Here is a 22,260-nt window from a genome sequence, read left to right as displayed (position 1 = left end):
TTCACGGAGTTAAGAAAAAGGTGCCTCATTAGAGGATGGAGCCAGAGGAAGTTAAACCAACCTGTTTTTTCCAAGAAACAGGTGTTCCTCCAACTCATGTTCTGTCCTTGCCCGAAGATAAAGTTTTTTAAAAGTGTTTTTGTTGAATCAAAATTTTCTAAATTGCAGTGCCCTGATCCTGTGGTTCCTCAGACTCTGATTGCCCCTGAGAGAACACACATTATATTGCACATGATCTAGCCCCTCTCTAGATGTCTCAACATATCCTAGAGATTTAGAAGAAGGAATTTAGAGTGAACGATCAAGGAGGCAGACTCATCCTCCCAGACTTAGTTTAAGACCTCTTCTCTTCCTCAAGCCTTCCCCAACACCCCCAGCTCATTATTTTTCCTTCCTTAAGTCTTTTACCATATACATAACCTGTACTATCTTGATAGTATTAACTCTTGTGTATGTTTTAATAAGTGGCTGTGTTAAACTATTTCCCAGCTAGATTATAAGCATCTTAAGAAGCAGTCTAGATGTTTTCTTCTTCTAAAGTTATTAAAGCCCTTATTACAATGCTAAGGACATAGTAGGTGCTCAATAAGTATTGATATCTTAATTAATATGGCTGCATTGCTACTACCAAATAGTTGCTTAGAGTTACTCTCAGAAGTTTCCAAACCTCATTTCCTAGAGTCCTTTTCCTTGATTAATGCATATTGGTGTCAGCTGACTGCTCCATTTAATCCCAGTTGGTAATAGCTGCTTCTTCTGAGGCTCCCACACTCTCAATATTCCTGATCTCATTCCTATCCATGGTCTTCTTTGACATTGTTCAAACAGTAATCCCCTTTCTTTTGAGTCCCTTTCAGTTTCCATATTTCATGGACTCCTTCTCTCCCCTAGAACATAAATCAGGTCTCTTACGTTGAAAACCTCCCCTCAGCTCTGATTCTATTTTTCTCTCCTTTCCTTACCAACTTTAAGTATTACTCTCCACCCACTGGTTTTATTGCCTTTGTTAATGTTACAAAGACCAAAGGTGATTGGAAGTGTAGTCACTTCTAACATCAGGAGGAGGAAGCCTGGAGCCAGGGGGATGCAGAGTGGGGCTGGGGGGAACGGGACCTCCATTAGATGGTGAAAGGTCAAGCAGAACAAAATCACCCACCTTTAGACTCCTCTTTCTACATCATTAACTTATTGCTTTCATGTTCTTCTTCCTATGATTTCTTTCATAGTTGTAACCACATTATATTCACAAATCACCATAAACGCTGTTAAAAAGACAGCAGTTTTTAAAAATGTGCTCAGAAGAACAAACTTCTCATCTGGAGGCCTAATAAAATTGAACTGGACACAATCAAGAATGTGAAAAGACAACACACAGACTGGGAGAAAATAATTGAATCCCTTAGTTTCCTTATTTAAGACATTCTGAATTTTTCCCTTGCCTAAATATGTATATTCCTATTGATAAGGACCAAGTTCTGCCCTTAATTCCATTAATTAGTTATAAAATCTACCTAACTTGTGATTTTTTAAATGTACAGACACCATCAGGAAGGCATATAAGACACCATAAGTGGTAGTTTTTGAGTGGCCCCCAGAATTTTACAATTCAGATGGCAATGCTTTAGATCATAAATTGTCTAAATACAAAGATAAGGGCATGAAAAAGACAAACTTTCTTGATAATGATCGTACCTGTTTGTTACAGGATGTGGCTTGTTATGGAGTTGGGAAGGGCAGAATTGGAAGCAGATTGGTGAATTGCATATGGGCAGGAAATCATCTGTAAAATCTATAATGAAGTGTTCATCCAAGTCAGGGCAGAAATAGGGCCCAATTCTCTGCCATGGAGCTGGCAGGCGCCTGAGGTCAGTGATGCAGGCACAGGTTCTGAGAGTAGGCTGTCTGTACAGTATTGCCCTGTTGCTCTGAATACCTTGGTGACAGGGAGAAGGGGTTGGGGACTGTTACAGCCTCACTACACATTCTCTCTATGACCCCTCACAGTCTAACTTATGCCCCAACACTTGACCTAAGCTTCTCTTTCCAAGGTCATAGGTGACCTCCTAATTCTGAAGATCAAAGCTCTCTCCAAGCCCTAAATCTTTCTCTAGCATTTGACATTACTGACCATTCTCCCATTTCTTGGATCCTCTGACACTGTTCTATTTTTATTCAGATTATCCCACTCTTTCCTGATCCTACAAACATAGCTTGCTTCACAGTTCCTAAGGTCATTATTTACTCCAAGAGGCACCTTTAAAAAAGAACTTGAAATACGATGGAAGAAGTGGAAAAAGTTGTGCATTCTAGAGTCAATGAGCTTTACCACTGGCAGCCGGTTTACTCTGATTCTTCAATGTTCGTCATTACATCTTTGACAGTTAAGTGGAGGAGCTTCTTAAAGATTAAGGAGGGCCCCGCGCGTCTGGGTCGTGGAGCCGTCGGCCGCGGTCTCCTGCGCAGATGGGCTCAGTGGCCTAGCGCCCCGGTCCCCGCCGTCCGTGATAGAGAGCCGAGGCCCGCGAGGGGTCGCCGCCGAGGTTTCCACCAGCCCACAAGCAAGAGCAAAGCAGCCATCCCCTCCAGCGGCGAGCTCGTGGCCACCCACGACTACTACCGGCGCCGCCTGGGCTCCACTTCCAGTAACAGCTCCTGCGGAAGTGCCGAGTACCCTGGGGAAGGCATCCCCCGCCACCCCGGTCTCCCCAGAGCTGACCCGGGACACTGGTAGGGGAGCTTCTTTTTCGGGAAGTCCACTCTCCCATTCACGGCCACAGTGTTGGAGTCCCCAGAGCACTCAGAACCAGCCCCGGCCTCCACCGGCATGATCACCTGTGACCTGGCTCGGGAAGCCGTGGGGAAGCAGCAGCCTGGCGGCCAGCCTGGCCAAACCAACTCCAGGCCCCCGTCCTGAGTGGCCACCACTGGCTGCCGGGCTTCCTCCCAAGGCGCTAGGCTCATCAGAGCCCCCCCTCCTTCCCCTCCCTGAGAGAGCAGGCTACAGCCAACAGAAGCAGTTGGGTTTTTAATATCAAAACAGCAAAACACCAAAAAGGAAGTTGAGAGAACTCCACTCTTTACTATCCAAGCCACATGAGAGCCTTCCCGGCACCCCCTAACCTGTGCCTTGCACCAAGTAGAAAATAAACTCCAAGCAGCCAGCTAAAAAAAAAAAAAAAAAAAAGATTAATGAGTTTTCTAAAGTGTATCAGTGGCATCTCCTACCCCAGGTTTTTAACAAAACAATTGGAGAAAGGACACACCTAATTATTAAATTAAATAGAGAACTTAGTCACCAATGGGCTGAAATAAAGATTTCTTTACCTTTCCATCTGTTGTCTCAACAATTATTCTGCCATCATCTCCACTCCCTTTAATCTCAGCCTCAACATAAGCGTTCTTCACATCATGAATCCAGCATTTCTTCTTCCCTACAGAGGGATAAAAAGTGGATTTTTAACTACAGTCCCTGTAGGAAATGTATATTGGACACTTTCATACTGATGGACATGGTCTCATTTCTGCTAAGTCTGCTTTTTGACCTGGCGTCACCAATATAGGAAGTTGCAAAGTTAGATAAAATCATGAACGCTTACCCTGAAGATAAACCCACATAAGGACTGTTTAGGAGCAAGAAGCGTTTCAGCAAGTGGAGATTGGGAACATTTTGCTACAAGACGGTTACCTGCCAAAGCCTTACCCACCCCTCCCAGTCCCCACACTTACCTCCCACTCACAGCCCCAGGTGCTTGGTGGTTGGCTTGATGCTCTTACCCTTCCCAGCTCCCCTCCAAAAAACTTCCCTCAGAAACGTCTGGTTGCAACTAAGTGAAAATTTAGGTTAGTGGCCATGTCTGTCTGTCAGGGTTTCTTTAGACCTTATTTTTAACTTTGGAATGAAAGCCTGCTAAGAGAATTATACGGTAGACTTGGAGGGGGGAGAATTGAGGAGAGAGAATACGGATTATTTCTGTCATACAGCATAACTGATTCATATTATTTTCCCCCATATATTATTTTTCTCTCCCCCTGCCTCCTCAACCCCATGTCTCACGCCTTAGCAAAGCAGCCCTCTGCAAAGCATATCAACCAATAAGAGGCTTTGGGTGACACGAGCCAGAATTCTTATGAACGTCTGAGGCAGCTTCTCTTGGCCTCGCTGGGATGCTTCTCAACTCCTCTCCCACCTGAGGCAGATCGCTAGGGAAGATGAATAAGAAAGGGTCTCTTAAAGGAAAGTGAGTCTTACCAGAAGCTCCCAGAAATCCCCATTCACAGCTCCTCAGGTAGATAGGGGGGAGGGGGCAAGGAGAGCATTTGGCTGGAAGAGGGAAAATCTGAGCCCAGGGCTGTGGGATGCACAGGGGAGACCCCACTGCAGCCACAGTGCTGGCGGGTAGTGCCAACTCCATCCCACCTCCCCAACACGTGAGTGACAAAAGCTAGCGAGCCTCACTGATGCAGGGGGGGCGGCCTCGCCAAACGCTCTCCCCAGAGGTGGACGATAGGACCTGAGGACTGAGTGTGGAAGAAGGAGGTGAAGCTGGGCAGTACACACCCCTCTTCCATCACACTTGCCTCTGAAAAGAATTTCATTGCTCACTACTTTCCTGCCATCACCACCTACACTGTGCTCTCTTTCCCTTTCCCTGGTTACAACCAATTCACCACTCAAACTGCTGGCTGGGCAAGAGGATTTTTGTATTCCTATCTGATTGATTTTGCATTTGCTTCTACTTGTTGTTTGCATTTTAAATACTGGTTTTAATTGTACTGATCATTTTGGGTTTTTTGCAAAAGCTAATTTGGCTTTGTGTTATGTCTATGAAAATAAGCTTGTTTTTGAAAAGCACCCATTTGCATACATTGTGTGTGCTTAAGGTACTGCATTTTAAACCAAGTGTTATTACTTGAAAGAAACATGGGTACCACCTGGCACAGATTTCCCTTTTGTCATTTTTATTTTTTTTAGAAAAAGAACCTGGGAAGAGAGATTGAGTTGTCCACAGTCACATAGCTAATTAGTGACAGTCATTAGAATAATGACACTAGAAATTAGATCATTTACCTCCTAAATCAGAGCTTTTCCACTAAAGCATTCTTCCTCTATATTATATGCTGAGCTTTTTTCCCTCCAGTTTTTCTCTCAGAAATTATGTTCATCACCTGCCTCACGATTAGCTCTTTCTTTTATCACCTCTGGAAACAGTGGGAGAGAAGAATTTTTGGAAGCACTTACCTACCGGAGACCAAGTCCCAGAGAAGGATGGTTCTGAAGATGAAGTAAATAAACTCAACTTTTAATTCCTTGCATTCTCATGAATAATTGCAAGGATGGAAACATAGACAGCAATGGCTTTGATTCAGGCCACCTGGATTTTAGGCCTGGCTTTGCTAGTAACAAGATGTAAGGCAATGGCCTCAACTCTTTGGGCCTTAGTTTTCTCATCTGTAAGCTCAGGAGGTTTGTCTCTATGATTTCATAGTTTTAGATAATTAAATATATTTTCCAAAATAAAGGTAACACGTGTTTATTGCAAAAAAGCTTTAAAAGTAGAGAAATGTGTAAAGAAAAACATTTTAAAATAATCACCCATAATGGAACAACTCAGAGATAACCACTGTTATCTATCTGAAGCATTTTTTTCAAGTCTTTTTTCTATGATATTAATCAAAATTGAAGTAATACTGTATTCAGTTTTGTAGTTATTTTAACTAGATGGTTTACTTGTTCTATAAAAATCATTTACATTTGCCTTGAAATGGTGTTTTGTTTCTATTTCTGAAAGCACACTTCCTCCCTGACACCCAGCAATTCTAGTTTTCTAGGTATCATAGTAATGCATTGTGTTTATTTTTCACATTTATTGTCTTCTTTGATCCTCATGAAGGAAGGTAGGCAGAGAAAGCATATGTTCCCATTTGAAAGATAAGGCACCTGAGGCTCAGTAAGGTAAAGTGATTTGCTCTAATTAGCCAGAAAGCGTCAGGAACAGGGAATTTGAACCCAAAACTACTTGCCAAATACTCTTATCACACAGCTTCCATTTGGCCTGAGTTCAAAAAAGCAGACTCCATTGTCTACTAGCCCAGGGGGATGAAAAACTTCTGCTGACTCTCCTCTTTGTGCTGCCAATGCATTTCTATGAGGAAGGATTGTTTGACCAAAAAAAAAAAAAAAATTAGAAATTATGTGGATTGTTATATTTTAAGGAATTATTTACTGTGCTGATTCTACTAAATGTATCATCCAATTATCTCGAATGCTTTGGCATTTTGATTCTCTCCCTGGTACCACTAGGATCTTGTCCCTCGTTATCTAACTACTTGCGATAAGCTTCTGCATGACCAGTTCTGACCTCAGGGATAGTTCTGTTATTGTATTTGATTTGATGGATTATAATTAGCTACTCTAAAATCCAATCACAGTAATGACATCCAATGACTGGAAACTGAGAACTGATCCAGGACTGGTCTATGATGGAAATAGAATGTGCTACCTAACTGGCTTGAATTATAATTGGTCATATTAAAGCCTAATGTTGACTAATTCGGAGTACTAGAACAACTCTCGGTCGGGGTTTAGGCTGTGCTGTCTAATACTTTTTGGAATTGAGATATATAGGTGGCTTGATGCTGGATCACACTGTGAATCTGACTCTAAGTCTCCAATTAACCAAAATTCAGAAGATGGCCATGCAGCCCAGACATGTAAAGAAAGAGGGGGGGAAATGTAACATTTATTTAGAGATTTTAATGTAGTACTCAGCCTTTATCTTATGGGTAAATCCTCATTAACCTTTGTCCTTGCCTATAACTGCCAAGAAATTATTCAGCAGGGTGAGCAAGTCTCCCAATTATCTTCTGTTTAGTGTTGGCTGAGTGACCCTCCTGACCTAGAAGACAGCCAGAGGGCAAAGTTCCAGCATCAGCAAATCCTAAAGAGAGCCCAGGACAGCTTCTGTTTCTCCCGCCTTCCTGGAGCCTTTTCCTTCATTCTTCCTACCAGTGTACCAACCCCCCTGCAGTCTCAGTTTCAGCCCCCTCACTCTACTCTGCTATTTACCCACATGAAGAGGCTTCTGAGAAAGACTTTATCTGGGGTCATACCTGGGTTGTCTGAATTATAATAGTGCTCCCTTGAAGAGAAAACCTGTTGTAGGGCCAAGAAAACAGGGCTTGGGCCTGGGTTGCCTCCCAGGCCCTCCTGCTCTTCCTTGCAAACTTCCATCTTTACCCTCCACACCCTGAGCTCCTCAACTGCTCAGTGGTTCATAGAGACAGATTGCACCCCAAGCAAATAAGTTAGGCTCCAGAACTGATGGCTTCTCTCCACTGATCAGAGAGCTGCCGCCTGGAAGCAGTAAAATAAAGTGAAGCCAGCAGGCGCCACAAGTCTTGCCATCGAAGGCCGTGGCCTGGTGCAGAAGCAGCTCGGCCTCACTTCTTCGGAGGAAGGCCGCGGCCTCACCAAGCTCTGACAGGTCCATCCTCCTTTAAAGTGATCCACCAAATCAGGCTGAGGCCTAAACGTGAACTGAAAGGATTCACTCTGCAGAAGACACGTGTAGGAAGGAACCAGGGGAAAGGAGACATCAGGCACTGAAGTGAGAAACTATTCACCACCGATGGACCAACGAGGGTTAAGAGTCTTCTTTTTCACTACCTCTCTGCTGTGTCTCAAGTATATGACAAAACTGTACACAAGGAATCTTACTCTAGCAGGATCAACTTATCCACTAGTCACAGAAGGCCCAGTGCCTAGAGTCTATGATGCTTTTAAGGGCCCACAAAACTATTTTAATTTCTTTTAAAAGCAGAAGAAAAATATGAATATAATCTTAATGATATACAATAATGAAACCAGCCTGGATTCTATTAATCAGTCTTTATACCAATACAGTTGTAAAATGCAATTTTTAATACTTTTTGTGACGGAAGGGGCCCAGAAGGACAAAAGTGCCTACAGCCCATGAAAGTCATAATGCAACCTTAAAGCACAGAGCTCTGACCTTGGTGGGTGGTGGAATGGGGCAGACTGAGAAATGTCGAGCTGTGGACACCAGGGCCCTTGTAGGAGTGGAGGAAGGGCTTGCAGGTATCTAGGTGCATCCAGGTGGATGGAACATCGTAGGCAGATCAGGGCGGCAAAGAGGGGAATGTTCAGCCTTAGAAAGTAAAGGAATAAAAAGGTGAGTACTGCAGCAGAGATGAATGTCTAGAGCAGACGGTATATGAAACTGCTGGCAGACAGACCTTTAGGAAGCTGTCCTGGGGCAGCACGTGCTGAAGGAGGGAAGTAGGCTGTGCGGTGAACGGAGTGAGTGGGTGTAAGGGGTTTATCAGCTCAAGCAAGGCAAGTTCCAGTCTTGGAGGGACTGAGTTGCTGGGCAAATTATCAGGGCTAAATTCATTGAGCATTCAGTCTATACCAAACACTTATTTTATCTTTAATCTGCACACTTTACATTTGAAAATGAGAAGAAGAAATGAAATCTGGGCTATCATGATCCCAAATGAGAGGTCATTCTCTCCAATTGGACAGAAAAGGTCTTAGGCTTTTTCCTCTCCACTCAAGCTTGCACAGCAAGTCTTCTTAGCCCTATTTTATAGATGAGAAGATAGAGAAGGACGTTCCAAGGTGGCTTAGCTCTGGGACCTCATGACTGAACAGCGCCATGGTCTACCCTGTCCGGAATGAACTGCAATCACTTTCTATTTCATTCGTGGGTGAAAATTAACAAGCCTAATTGTGTATTTTACTGCACTTAATCTATTCTTTGCTTCGTGGTGACTTGGGTGCATCCATAACAGCACCTCTGGGATCTAAGGAGTGTGGTTTAAAGCAAAGACTGATGGTCCAGGACAAGAGTTAATTTTATCTCTGCCAGAAAATAAGCACGTGACTTGTAGGAAATCACTTAATCTCTCTAGGTTCAGTTTCCCTCCCTACACAATGCAAGTCCCTATAATCTATAGGGACATTTTTCAAGATAGAAGAAAAGTACTCATGAGAAGTACATGAGCCAAAGCCCAGAGATGGGAAAGGGAGTGACATTGCCCAGGAGAAAAAGATAAAATTGACCTTTCTGCAGGTGAGCATTCAGATTTAGGATTTGTAATAATAATACTTCATAAATATTTGAATAGTTAAAATGGAGCTAGATGAAGGAAAGCTCTGAAAGTTAGGCAGAGAAACTTCGGAACAGACTATAGGAAACATCGTAGACTCTGGGCAAGGACATGAGGGGAAGCAGTATTTTAGGAAAATGGCTCTGGCAGCATATTCAGGGTGGATTGGAACGGGGAGAAACCATAGTCAGGGAGATAAGTTGTGAGTCTGTATTTGTGAGAGAATTAAACCTTATCCTCCTCCTCTCACTACGTGTGACTTCCTGGTGACTTGTGCTCAATAGACAGTAGAGCTCAGGAAGTGTATTTTGATATGGAAGATATCCATAAATTTGTGTGTGGGCGTGTGTGTGCGTGTGTACACATTTCCTGGAAAGATACCTAAGAAACGGGTATGTCTCTGAGGAACAGGATATGGGTGGGAGAAGGAGACAGTTACCCTACACTCTGTACCATTCTGGCCTGTTTCAATTTGTGGCATGTGCATGTACTTTCATATATAACAGATTTTTTAAAGTAGTTCTTATTATAACATCCAAGGATAAAGAGCTCACATCAAGATACAGAGCACACAGCTGTGTAAATCTCTTTCCTAGTCTGGCCCACTTAGCATAATTAAAGGTGTAGAAAGCAGCCCTGGATAGGAGGAAACTGCATTGCCAGGAGTATAGCTGTTTGGAGGTAGGTAACTGAGGCCAAGAGGATGACCTGCATTAGTACCTTTGAAGTAACTACAAAGTGCAGATTACATGTATCCATTATTCACAGGGTACTTAGGCAACATTACTCTCAGAAAGTTGGCCTCAGACAGAGGCCTTAGATACTTATGCATGTTCGTTGTACAGCCAAACAACTATTACTGTTCTGTTCTAGCACTCACTTTTTCAGGGATTGAGTAAATAAGTATATAAACCACCATGCTTCCATTTACATCGACATGATAACAATTTCCAGAGTTAAATGTGTCTTGGTTACCTAGTAAAGACAAGGAGTGGGAAGGCCTTATGTGAAAGGGAGAGTTGACATGTGAACTTTTCACCTTGGCCTGGAAAGGCTCATGCTGGTCAGAACCTAGCTGCCCTTGATAGGCGATAAGTTAACTGCCATGTGAGAACTGACGCCAGCGTGGGTGACCGGCCATTCCAGGTGTCTGGGGACTGAAGCATTTCCCAGGACTTGAGACTTTCAGTGCTCAAATCAGGAAAGTCCCACGCAAGCTGGAACAATTTGGTTACCCTCCTTTTAAGTCTAGAGCATTTAGTTATTTTAAGAATAAAATCTCTAGTTTGGAAATTAGCTATTTTCATGCTGGTTGTATTTTCTGTGGTTCTCTCTCTCTCTCCAGGTATTTTGTCGATAGCTTTTTGAAAATGTCCATTTATTCTCTCATTCAATATGTACAAATTGCCCATCTACAACTGCCCACACTGGGCTTGGGGGCTACAGTAATGGGCAGGATAAATACACTCTTTTCTCTCTTAGAGTAATAGATTGGGACTGGGTTGGACAGGGTCAGGAGAGGGAGTTCCTACCGTCATGAATTATAGCTACACTTTAGGCAAATTTGTAAAGAAAAATCTTCATGCCCCCCCACCCAACCCGGGGAGGAATGGTGCTGGTCATGCAGCAGAGGTCAGAATGAGGGAGCCCAGGGGACGGTGGAAGCCAGGGGAAGAGGTGATTTTGTACAGCCGTGACTCCCAGCTCACCACTCAGCTAAAACCTTAGGAGGGGTGATGATTTTCTTGACATGAGAGGCCTTTTCCTCACACTGTTCTTTCACAGGCTCTTTCTCTCCCCCATCACCCTCTGCCTGCCGCTTCAATGGAAGGGTTCCCATCTTTGGAAATGAACCCTGTGAGTCATTTCCAATTTCTCCTTCTCTCTCATGCCCACATTCAATTGATCACCAAGTTCTCTTGATTCTATAATTCTCAGGTTCTTAGCCACTTTTAGCAGACACAGTTTGGAGTGCCCACTGAGCCCACACACTTCTCTGAGAAGTACCTGCCTTCATCCACAGACAAGGAACAACAAACTGTCATGTCTGTAAGGTGACACTGGTCACTGGCCCAGCTGATTACACCAAGTCTGAGTACCCAATCCAATCAGGGACAATCACGGTGTCTTTTCCTGGAAGACAGATTCGAGACTTAGATGCCACTCTCATTCTGGGTCTTTTGCTTGAACTGAGTGATGCAGACTTGGGGGTTGAGGTGGGCATTGTGGTGTGGTCACGTGGTGCCACATGCATGGTAATCAGCAGAAGCATCAACACACAGGGAATCATTAGAATGAGAAGCAGCCATAAAGGGATGAGGAAAGAGAAAGAGAGATTGCTTGCCTGTGTTCCAAATAGCTTTCCCGCTTACAGACCTCTTGAGACCTAGATTCAATTCCTGCCTTTGGCTTTCATAAAATCTTTCAATAACCTTCCAATAAATCCCTATTCCTTTCCCCTAAACTCAGCTTTAAATGGCCTTAAATGAGTTTCTGGTTTTGCCATCAACATATCCTTAAGGAAGACATTATGTCCCAGTCTCTGTACTAATACAGGTTCTTATTTTATCTCCTAAGATGATGTGAAGATTATATATAAATAAAAGTCAGCACAGTGTCTGGTGCATTGTAAAATTTCAATCAATGTTAACTACTCTTATTACTATTCACAAGCATTTGTTCAAGCTTTGAATGCTAACTTGATTAGTGAATCTGAAATGTGTAAAACTGTAATAGAGGACAATAGCTTGGGGAAGTAGGGAGATGGAAATTCACAAAGCGGCAGCTGTAGTTGGGTGGATGCAGGTGAAACAACGGGATCATTTACTTGGGCAGTGCTCTATCCTGGGAGGTCACGTTGACTCTAGTCCTCTCACTGATGACCACAGTGAATCCATCACCGGGCAATCTTACCTCTTTCAATCAGGGCCAGACAATACATTTCTGGAGGGAGGAGACACAGAGACTGTCTCCTTTGAAATCCTCATCACCTTGGCATTTTGGTGCTTTTACTGTAAGCAGAAATTCAATCGATGCCTATTAAGTAAATTGTTAAAAGAGTTAAAGTCTTTTCACGTTAGCAACCTCAACAGTTTTCAAGTTGGTTTCATCATAATTGATTAGATTCAATTGAGTTCTTCATCAAGTTAGGTTATTATTCGTGTTTACTTTCAAGGGCTTCCACTGCTGGGAAACTATGATGCAAGTAATAAGAAGAAATAGTAATAATCCTCTGAGTAAACAAACACTAAGAATCTCTTGACAAAGCCTCTTCCATTATTAAAATTGGAGACAAAGTGTCTGAAAACGAGAATGGATTTATCCACATGTCAACAGAGGAAGGGGAGAATTATCAAGCACTTAAATGATTCCCAAAAAGCTGGAACATGTGTCTCAAGGCAGTAAGTGAAATACTTTTACTTACATGGCCCAGTGAACACCACAAATCTGGGGAAATGCTGCAAGATGCTCTTTTTTTTTTTTTTTTTGCAAGATGCTCTTAATTAGGGGCATGACTGGGGAGACAAGTGATGCCGAGATCTAATATTCATGCTGCTGGGATAATCTGTTACGTGCCTCAACTCAGCAAGATTTACTCAGTAGAAAATTGCTAATCGCTTCGTCTTTATGCATAAATCCACCCCCGCTTAACCAGCCATAATACCTACATTTTACTTATTTATATGCCGATTAGCTTTCTAAAAAATCAGGGACTTTAAGCAAGTTTATCTCCTTAGGAGAGAAATGTTAAAATATCGAGTTGAATTGAGTTACAAATCAAGCAGATCGCACAAATTATTGATTATTTGGAACACTCGTTTCAAAGGGTGATGATGATTATGACCCCGTGTCTCCAGGTGATCCAGTGCACACTCGCCACTCTGCTCCCCTCCTCCTGGTCTCTCCTCAGCCCACCACCTCCATCACACCACAGAAACTCTTCTTTCTAATGATCTCCTAAAGACAAATCCTAATGGTACTTTTTGGTCTCTAATCCTACTCCCTGCTTCTGGGATATCTTCCTCTTTCTGTTCTCTTCCCCTGTGTCCATTGACTAATCAAAGACCCATCCCCAACCAATATAGTGCTTATCAGTGACATTCCCCTTGAGCTCCCTCCTTCCACTGGTGCCCCTCTCCCAGCTTCTGGGGCCCCTTCTATCCTGTCCAACACCACCTTGCCACCTTGTCTTACTTCTTCCTGTCTCCCCACCTTGGATCAAAACTCTGATTCTCTGTACTCAGCTATTTGCTATTTACCCAAAGAAAAAATTCTGATTAAATTCTGTCATGCATTCATTTTTGAGTATGCCCTCTTAGGCTCTGTGGGTTAAAAGAGCAATAAGACCTCAAGAAGTTCCCATCCTATCTGGGGCTGGGCTACAGAGATGTGTATCAGCTCTTAGAAGCCCATATGAGAACTGCTAGGATAGAGCTATACACAGGGTGATACAGGTCATAGAAGCATGACTCTCTCACTTATAATTGTATTTTAAAAATAAAAGTTTGCACTCAAAGGAAAGAATCTCATATGCCCCTGAAATGATACCTGTGGATTCAGTAGCAACACTATTTTATAAGTGCAAATAGTAGTTACCATTTCTGAGGATTTATTGTACACCAGGCACTGGGTTATGTGCTTTACATATATTAACTCTTTTAAATCTCACAGCAGTTCTATGAGGGACATATAAATAACCCACATTTTATAAAGATGTACACTTGGAGAGGTAGCAAGTGATGTTTCTGGTTTGGAATCTGGATACATGAAAGTCATCCTTGATTCCTATTTCTCCCTTCACCTTCATATCCAATCACTTGCCAAGCTCTGCTGACTCTTTATCTAAATATTGATCAGAACCATCCGTATTTTTCTATTATTTCCCCGCCAGCACCTTGATCAAGGCCATTATCATTTCTCTCTTGGCTTATGACTTTACTCTCTGAATTGGTCTCTTGACAGCAGCCAATCCAGAGTGAGGCTGCATATACAGAAACACAATCATATTACTATCTTATTTAAAACCTTTCCATGTTTGTTACTAGAGATAAAGTCCAAAATGTTAACAGGGCCTGCAGACCCCTCCACCCTCTGGCCCGCCCAGCGTCCCCACCCTGTCTCCCTTACTCTCATTGCAGACTTGACCTGGCTGGTGCATTCCTGGTGAGCTCCAAGAGTGTCTCTGACCTCTGGACATTCACACATGAGTTGACTTCTGGCTGAAACCTTCACTCCTACCCCTCCCCCTCTGGCTAGTTCCTCTTTACCCTTTGGATCTCCATTAAGCAACCTTTCTACAGGAAGGTGTTCTCTAGGTTGTGTCCCTCTTAGATGTGTTCTTAGATCCCTTTACTACGTGTATCATGGTACTCTTCATTCTATATTGTTACTATTATTTAATTGTCTAGCTTCTTAACTAAACGTAAGCGATCTTAGGGCAGGGACTAGGTCTGCTCCATTCAGAGCAGACTCCAGTCATTTGCACAGAGTAGGGTCTTAATAAACGCTTAAGGAATGAACCAACAAGCAAATTAGACCCATCAGTCTGACTCCTCAGTTCACACTCCTAAGTGTGATGCTGTACAGTATCCCTGCTGAACTCCAGCTTAGGAGGGATCATGTCCGTGGTTAGAAAAGCATCACTACTCCATTCTCTACTTTGGATGAGAAATGAAAATCTAGGTCTATGGTTAAAAGGAGTATGATGAAGCTAAAAGTCAATGGTTGGTTATATCAAGAAAACTGAACTTGCAGGGAAAGGTTTAAATAAGTAGCTTATTTTTTAAAGAAAAGTATTTGTTAAGAAATCTGTATTGTATTATTCCAAGATTTTTGAATCCATGGAATTCTAGAACTAAAAGTTATTTATTCTCAGCTATCTTAGTGCTCCATAATTTATAGGTGAGCATAAAAGGTACCAGCAAATAAACAATTGTCCCAAGTTTACCAGGCAATGACAGTGGATCCAGGCTGAAAGTATGGACAGTTTTGAGCAGAGTTTAGAAAAAAGTACTCATGATAGATCTATGAAGAGGAGCTGAAGAAAACTAAGATTAGGGGCTGTATCTTTGTGCTTCAGAGTTGAAGGCAAGTATATTCTCCCATAATACACTAGTTATAACCACACTCAGAGAGTAAATATTAGATAGAATAGAACATTGTCACGATCTAGTAAAATATTCCTTATGGTCAGTGACCCATAATCGGCATAACAGCTTAACACCTAGTTTAGAATTGCTGGTGCTATTATTCAGCCCAAATGATATGCATTAAATATTTTAGTAATTCTAAAAGGTGATGTATAATGTAAATCAAAGGTATTATTTGTATTATTCTCATTGATTTTGTATTTTTCTAAATGATATGATCTTAATCCAGGATAATTATATGAGTGTCGACTAAGTACAGTTATAATCAACATCTTCACATGATCCATATTCAAAGATATACTCCTCTAAAATAAAACTGGAGTATTATGTATTCTAGTTCAATTAAATTAAACAAATACTTTTTGAACACCCAATAAGTGCCAAAAATTGGCAAAACACTAGGGATACCTGAATAATTAATACATGGCTTCTGCTCTCAAACTTTAAGTCTAGTAGGAGATAAGACTTGTCAACAAATTGTTTCCAGCATAAGTGCAATAAGGGACATACATTTGCTAAGAGATTATAATGAAAATAAAACAAATTGTTAAAATTCTTACCTCAGAAGGATTCCATTCAATAAACACATTGGGTTTTTTTTTTCCTTAAAATACTTCATTTCATGTAATGAATAACCCCCAAGGTACAAATATCAGTAAAAATAGCAAATTGTCTTTCATACCCGTCATTCAATGTACTGGCGGAAAACAGAGAGATAAAAACCTACCTTGAAGAGAGCAAAGGAAATGAGTAGACCAGTGCTGAATCAAGACTTTATACCCTTTTGTAAAGGTCAATAGTGACAATTTCAGACAATTTTGCCACTGTTTCTAAATTTGTCTACTGGTTTTTGAGAAGTTGAACCCATGGATCTGGATTTGGCACCCAAAATGTCTCTGAAGCAAGGGTGTAGGATGCCAGAAAACTATTCCATTTCTATAACCAAAATCCGCAGACTAATTTAACTCATTCTTTAAATGCTTGCTGCATAACAGGATTAGACAATATTAATAAGAGAAGCAGCAACACCCCTTCTGGTGACATCAATTTTGGAGTCTTGGGGTCTAATGCTATCTCTCCCAGTGATTTTGAACAATCAAGTTAAGGGTCTCAACATTTTCCACGTTGGCAAGTTAACAGTTAACAATAGTTGTCTACTATTTATTTAGGCCATTCTAACAATACTAAGAAAGAACACATATTAATGATTTACTATGTTCCAAGCACTGTTCTAAGCACTTTACATATATGAATTCATATAACAACACTAAAAAGTAGGACTTTTATTATTCCCACTTTACAAATGAGAAAATAGAGGCAGAGGTGATAAGTTAGTAATTTTTGGAGACAAGATTTGAGCCTAGAATTTGGGACTTCAAAATCTATTCTTGTAACCATTATGATATACAATTATTCACTCATAATTCTGACAATGTTCTTTAATATCTTCCCCCAAAAAATGTAATTCTAGAAAGTGTCCTTTCTATCCAAGGAAATATATTGCTATTTTCTTCTTCCAAGTGCTAGGACATTTTCTTTTGCTGCAGTCGCTAGGTAAAGCAAACAGCTGATTGCTATAAAGCTAAAAACAGCTAGACAAAGCCCTTGGCTTTGAATCACTTTTCCAGGACTTGAAAGCCTTTTGCGAAACCTGAAAATGTCTCCCTGGAGCAAAGGAGTTTCTGAACTATGTTTAAAATAACTTGGGAAGCAATGTAAAAATGTGGAATTCTCTGAGGTTATAGGAAACAGCTCATGCAATCAGTTCTCAGCACTGTTGGGCCAGTTCCGCATAACTCTTCACCCAAACCAATTAATTCACCATTTTCCATTGAGGAAAAAAAGAAGAGAGTCGAGAGACACCTATGCTAAAGCCTATGACAGCAGTGTTACAGGCAGAAATGGGCTAGTAATAAATGCTGAAGCAAGTACTGCATAATTATAGCTAATCAGTTATGCTAAAATGAGCCAATATGGCAGCCTAATTGAGATGATCCTTGTTGCTTCTTACAGGAATGCAATTTAATTAGAATGAGTACACTGACAGCAGTAACCTCACAGAATCCCAGGCAATATGAGATGAGCAAGAGAAATATCACCCTGGCTGGCTTTCAGTCTGTAGGAAATGGACATTGAAGCTGTCTACTTGGCCTATGGGAGACCGGAAGTCGTTTTTCCTGTGTGTTTAGGGCTTGAGAAAACGGGTGTGTTGCTGTGTTTGGACGTTTAAAGAAGAATCAATCCAGATAAAGCAGACAAAACAGTTTAACGTGCATTTCAAGGAGCTCTGAGGTTTCAAAATTCCAAAAGCAGAAGAAACTAACCAGATTGGATTTTCAGAGGGGTCTAATTTGGAATAAATAAGAGGCAGCTATTAAGAGTAATAAACCTGTTTCCATTGTGAATAGTCAGGAGGAGAGACATGTTCCTGTAGACTCTGAGGGCAGCTGGTGGGGAGCAAGAGGAGGTGCACATGCTGAGGGAGAGGGAATGTTTTGGTTCAGTCTATTGAAAAAAAAAAATCCCAAGAAAAGGCAGGATCAGGGGGTTGCTGATGTGGCCTAGCTGGCATTTGGTAGCTGACCAACCTACAGGGTAGATAAGGCAAGATAGCTCTGGAGATTAAAATGTGGCCTCTGACATCTTATGATAATTCCAGGAGAGTGAGGCAGGGTTACTCATTCTCTGGCTTACATAGAGAATGGGGATCAAAACAAAAGCCTTCTTGTAAAGTTGTGTCTTAAAAAAATAAAACAGGTGAGAGCTAAATTTTGTCAACAGCTGCTATATTCAAATGATCAAATCCCGCACATAACTGACTGGACAATAATACTAAAGTAACTATGTATTCCTAACAGAGAAGCACCTTTGAAGATTTGCTGTATATTGATGACCAGAAGTCATTCTACTTAAAATGTAGTTGATCAAGCACTCTAATACACAGACCCAAAAGTCAAATCTCAAATCTTACTATAATAATTGTGAAGACAAAATGTTTTGCAACATTGACTGCACAGATGTTACTACCATTTGAGAGCCAAATAATTCACATGATGTTGCCCTGAATCACAATTTATTACAAGTTATTCTTTCTGTTTTTAACTTAGATGGAAGGGTCAATATCATAAAAGATGTTAGAGTATGCTAGTGAATGGAGGAAGGGAGAGAGGAGTTTGCTGCAGATTTAAAACAAGGAAAAAAACTGAACTATCAAATCCTCTCCCTTCCAGGGTGCCCATCTTTTTCCCCTCCCAACTCTATCGGTGCGATTTGAGGATGAGCACATTTGTCAAAGGACTTGATGTGTGGATGTAAAGTGATGCTTTCATGTTTGTTAGAAAATAAGATCATAAGTTTATGAGGAGGATAATTATTAGAGAAGTGTGTGGTACTTAAATGAGAATGAGTTACAAAAGTATCATAGTATATTTAAAAATTACTCGATGCATTTAAGAATAGTGGCTATCTCTGTGTAGTCGGATTATGGATTCTTTAAAAAATTATTTTGCATCTCTATGTTTTCCTTTTTTTTTTAATTAATCTATTTAATTAATTTATTTTTGGCTGCATTGGGTCTTCATTGTGGTGCACTGGCTTCTCGTTGCAGTGGCTTCTCTTGTTGCAGAGCCCGGAATCTAGGTGCCCAGGCTTCAGGAGTTGTGGCTCACGGGCTCTGGAGCGCAGGCTCAGTAGTTGTGGCGCATGGGCTTAGTTGCTCCGCGGCATGTGGGATCTTCCAGGACCAGGGCTCGAACCCATGTTCCCTGCATTGGCAAGCGGATTCTTAACCACTGCACCACCAGGGAAGCCCTATATTTTCTAATCTATAATAAACATGCATTTTTTATATCTTTATTAGAGTATAATTGCTTTACAATGGTGTGTTAGTTTCTGTTGTACAACAAAGTGAATCAGCTATAAGTATATACATATATCCCCATATGCCCTCTCTCTTGAGCCTCCCTCCCATCTTCCCTATCCCACCCCTCTAGGTCATCACAAAGCATCGAGTTGATCTCCCTGTGCTATGTAGCTACTTCCCACTAGCCGTCCATTTTATATTTGGTAGTGTATATATGTCAATGCCACTCTCTCACTTCGTCCCAACTTACCCTCCCCTACCTGTGTCCTCAAGTCCATTCTCTACATCTGTGTCTTTATTCCTGCCCTGCCACTAGGTTCATCAGTATAAACATGCATTTTTGTGTAATAAAAAATTATCTTAAAATAAGATGCTGGTCAGTATTTCTGGATATAAATTAGGGTCATAATTGGGTGTATGTCTTTATATATTCACATATATAATATATACTATATGCATATACATATATAATTAACATATAAATAAGTCAAACGTATTATACACCTATCTTTTTTTTTTTTTTTTTTTTGGTTTGCCTTTGGCCTCTTGCCGTAATCTGTATCATAGCTTACATTTTCTTATACTTCCACTCACATCTTTCTTGCTTTCCTCCCTACCCCACACATGACCCAGGTTAACAATTTAGAATTCATCCTTTGATATTTTCCTCCATGCTGAAATGGTTACGTAGGTATGCAAACACATCACACATTGCTCTTGGTTGTTTAACAAAATGAGATCAATTATATATAGGTCTAGGTCTTACTTTCCTCACTCAGTAACGTCATTGAAAACCTGTCAAACCAACCACAGGAACTCTAATTCCTCATTTTAATGGCTGTATGATATTCCATGGAGTAGATGTACCATAATTTATTCAGCAATTCCCCTATTGAAGTTTCTAGATATTTTTTGCCACCATGAAAAATATTGTAATTGGCATCTTTGTATGTGTGTCATTACTCAAAGTTTTATTACTTTGGGAAACTGTCCCAGGAGTGGAAATATTAAGTCAGAGAAAATGCATTTAAAATTTTAATATATATTGCCAGATTGCTTTCCAAAAAGGCGGTAACACTTAACAATTTCACCTGCCATGTATGAAAGTACACTTTTTCCTGCATTACTGACAGTAATTGCATTCTCATTCTTTTTAATTTTTGACAATCCAATAAGTGTAAAGTAATATCTCATCTTAACTTTAATTTCATTTCCCAGCCTATTAAAGAACTTGAGCATCTTTTCAAAAGCTTATCAGTCACTTGAATTGATTGTCTGAGTTGTTTATTCTGCCTATTTATTTTGCCTATTTTCCTATGGGGGGTGTTTGGTTTTTCTTTTCAATTTGTAGCTGTTCTTTGTACATTTTGTATCCCAGTCCTTTGTCTGCCACCTGTATTATCTGTTTAATTTACCGTATCATTTGCCTCCTGAATTTGTTTGTGGTAAGAGTTGTATTATATTTTGATGCAGTTAAATATACCTATCTTTTCTTTTTATAACTAAGAATATTTATGTGTCTAGCTTTGGAGGATTATAAATGGTTATATTTAGCCAGTATTTCTTGGTAGTCCCAGTATTAGGTGCCAAGGGGAATGACAACAATAACAAAATTGCCTTTTGCAAATGGACAATTTAGGAACAGAAAACTCCAAAATAACGACTTAAATAAGACAGAAGTTTATTTCTGTCATAAAGTGAAGTTAAGAAGGACTTAATCCAGAGCTTGGATGTATACCCCACTGTAAGGGATCAAGTTTCTTCTTTCTTGATGATCTATTGTGCATGGCTGCTATTCCCTATGTCAGCTCATGACTCAAAATTCTGTTGGCGATCCAGCCATTTCATCCATTTCCAGTCAGAAGAAAGAAGAAGGAAAAAAGCGCCAAGCCCTTTAAAGATTTTTCTCAGAAATTGTCCACCATTTCCATTTACATCACATTAACGTCACATTAAGAAGAACTTAATGACACTTAACCGCAAAGGATGCTTACATTTCCCTGGCCACTAGTGAAGAGAGACTACGAAACAGTCTTTACTTCAGGTGGCCTCTTGCTCAGCTAAAATCCGGGAGTTTCAATATTTTGGAAGATGACTAAAGCTTACCACAAGAGACCTTCAAAACAATAATTAGTCAAGAGACTTTGAGACTAATGATTTTGGGGAAAATATATCTTTTATGAAGGCTTTATACTACTCTAAATAGATAAATAAATGATGAGTAAATACATTAATGAATTCACTTCTAATATTTTTCCAGAGCTCATTTACTTTCCCTAACCTCTCTCTTCCAACACAACCACTCTCCAGTCATCTTCTTCTCTAGCCAAGTGGGAACAGACATTTTATAGCAGATGATGCCCACTTATTTGGAAAATTGTTATGAACCAAAAGTGACCAGACACCACTGCATAAAAAAGAGATCTTTTTTTTTCCTATCCATTGCTCTGGTTCATCAGTTGCCTGATGCTCTCAAGAATCTGGAAATTTCCTTCATGAGTCTGGTAAAAAAGGATCAAAGAAAGAATTCACTGGGAGAAAAAACATTTTCCAGTTAGAAGGGTTAATGCTGCAGGGTGTTTTTTAATGAGTGGCTAGTGGCTAGATTCAAAACAGTAACTGCTGTTTAGATGCTCTCATGTCTAGCTTATTTTTTAATAAGATTGTGCATTGCAGAAGAATGTAATAAATTTTATCTTTAAGAAGTAAAGATAGAGGCAATGCAGATGCCATAGTTTACAATGTGGGTCTGTTATCTGGCTGCCTTTTGAACCTAAGAGATAAATTTCAAATTATATTTCCCCACCGTTTGCCATGTACTGAAACTAATGCAAACTTTTTAAGCAAAGCAGGTCTCTGATTTTGAAATAAGATATCTGAATTATTAAAGAAATGGTCAGGAATTACAATTAGGGTCACATGACAGGCAGACATATGTCTTTTTATTTTATTCTTTGATCATGTCTAATAGTAATAAAAGAAAAAAGAAGAAACAAATATCCGGTGCTGAGCTGCTCATTTACAAGTCCACTATCTCTGAAAACTCCTGTATCTGTCATTCAGCAGGATGACTTTTTCCCTCATGATTGAAACTGAATTCAAATACATGAAATGGGC

The 22,260-nt window shown here is 40.6% G+C and overlaps 1 protein-coding gene and 1 pseudogene across 1 annotated transcript in view; one reads left to right on the top strand and one right to left on the bottom strand.

The window, feature by feature from the left end:
• Window positions 1–7,490, bottom strand: part of MYH15 (myosin heavy chain 15) — a 167,654-nt gene extending 160,164 nt beyond the window's left edge. Inside the window, 2 exon segments of the mRNA XM_028167709.2 lie at window positions 3,325–3,431; window positions 7,403–7,490. Coding sequence (XP_028023510.2) covers window positions 3,325–3,431; window positions 7,403–7,490 — 195 coding nt within the window.
• On the top strand, window positions 2,264–3,134 carry LOC102998836 (pancreatic progenitor cell differentiation and proliferation factor-like; annotated as a pseudogene).
• Window positions 7,491–22,260: the final 14,770 nt, after the last annotated feature.

The sequence above is a fragment of the Balaenoptera acutorostrata genome, chromosome 4, assembly GCF_949987535.1.
Source record: "Balaenoptera acutorostrata chromosome 4, mBalAcu1.1, whole genome shotgun sequence".
In the NCBI taxonomy this organism is placed as follows: Eukaryota; Metazoa; Chordata; class Mammalia; order Artiodactyla; family Balaenopteridae; genus Balaenoptera; species Balaenoptera acutorostrata.
The sequence above is the reverse complement of the archived record's forward strand: the minus strand, read 5'-3'. Positions and strand labels throughout refer to the sequence as shown.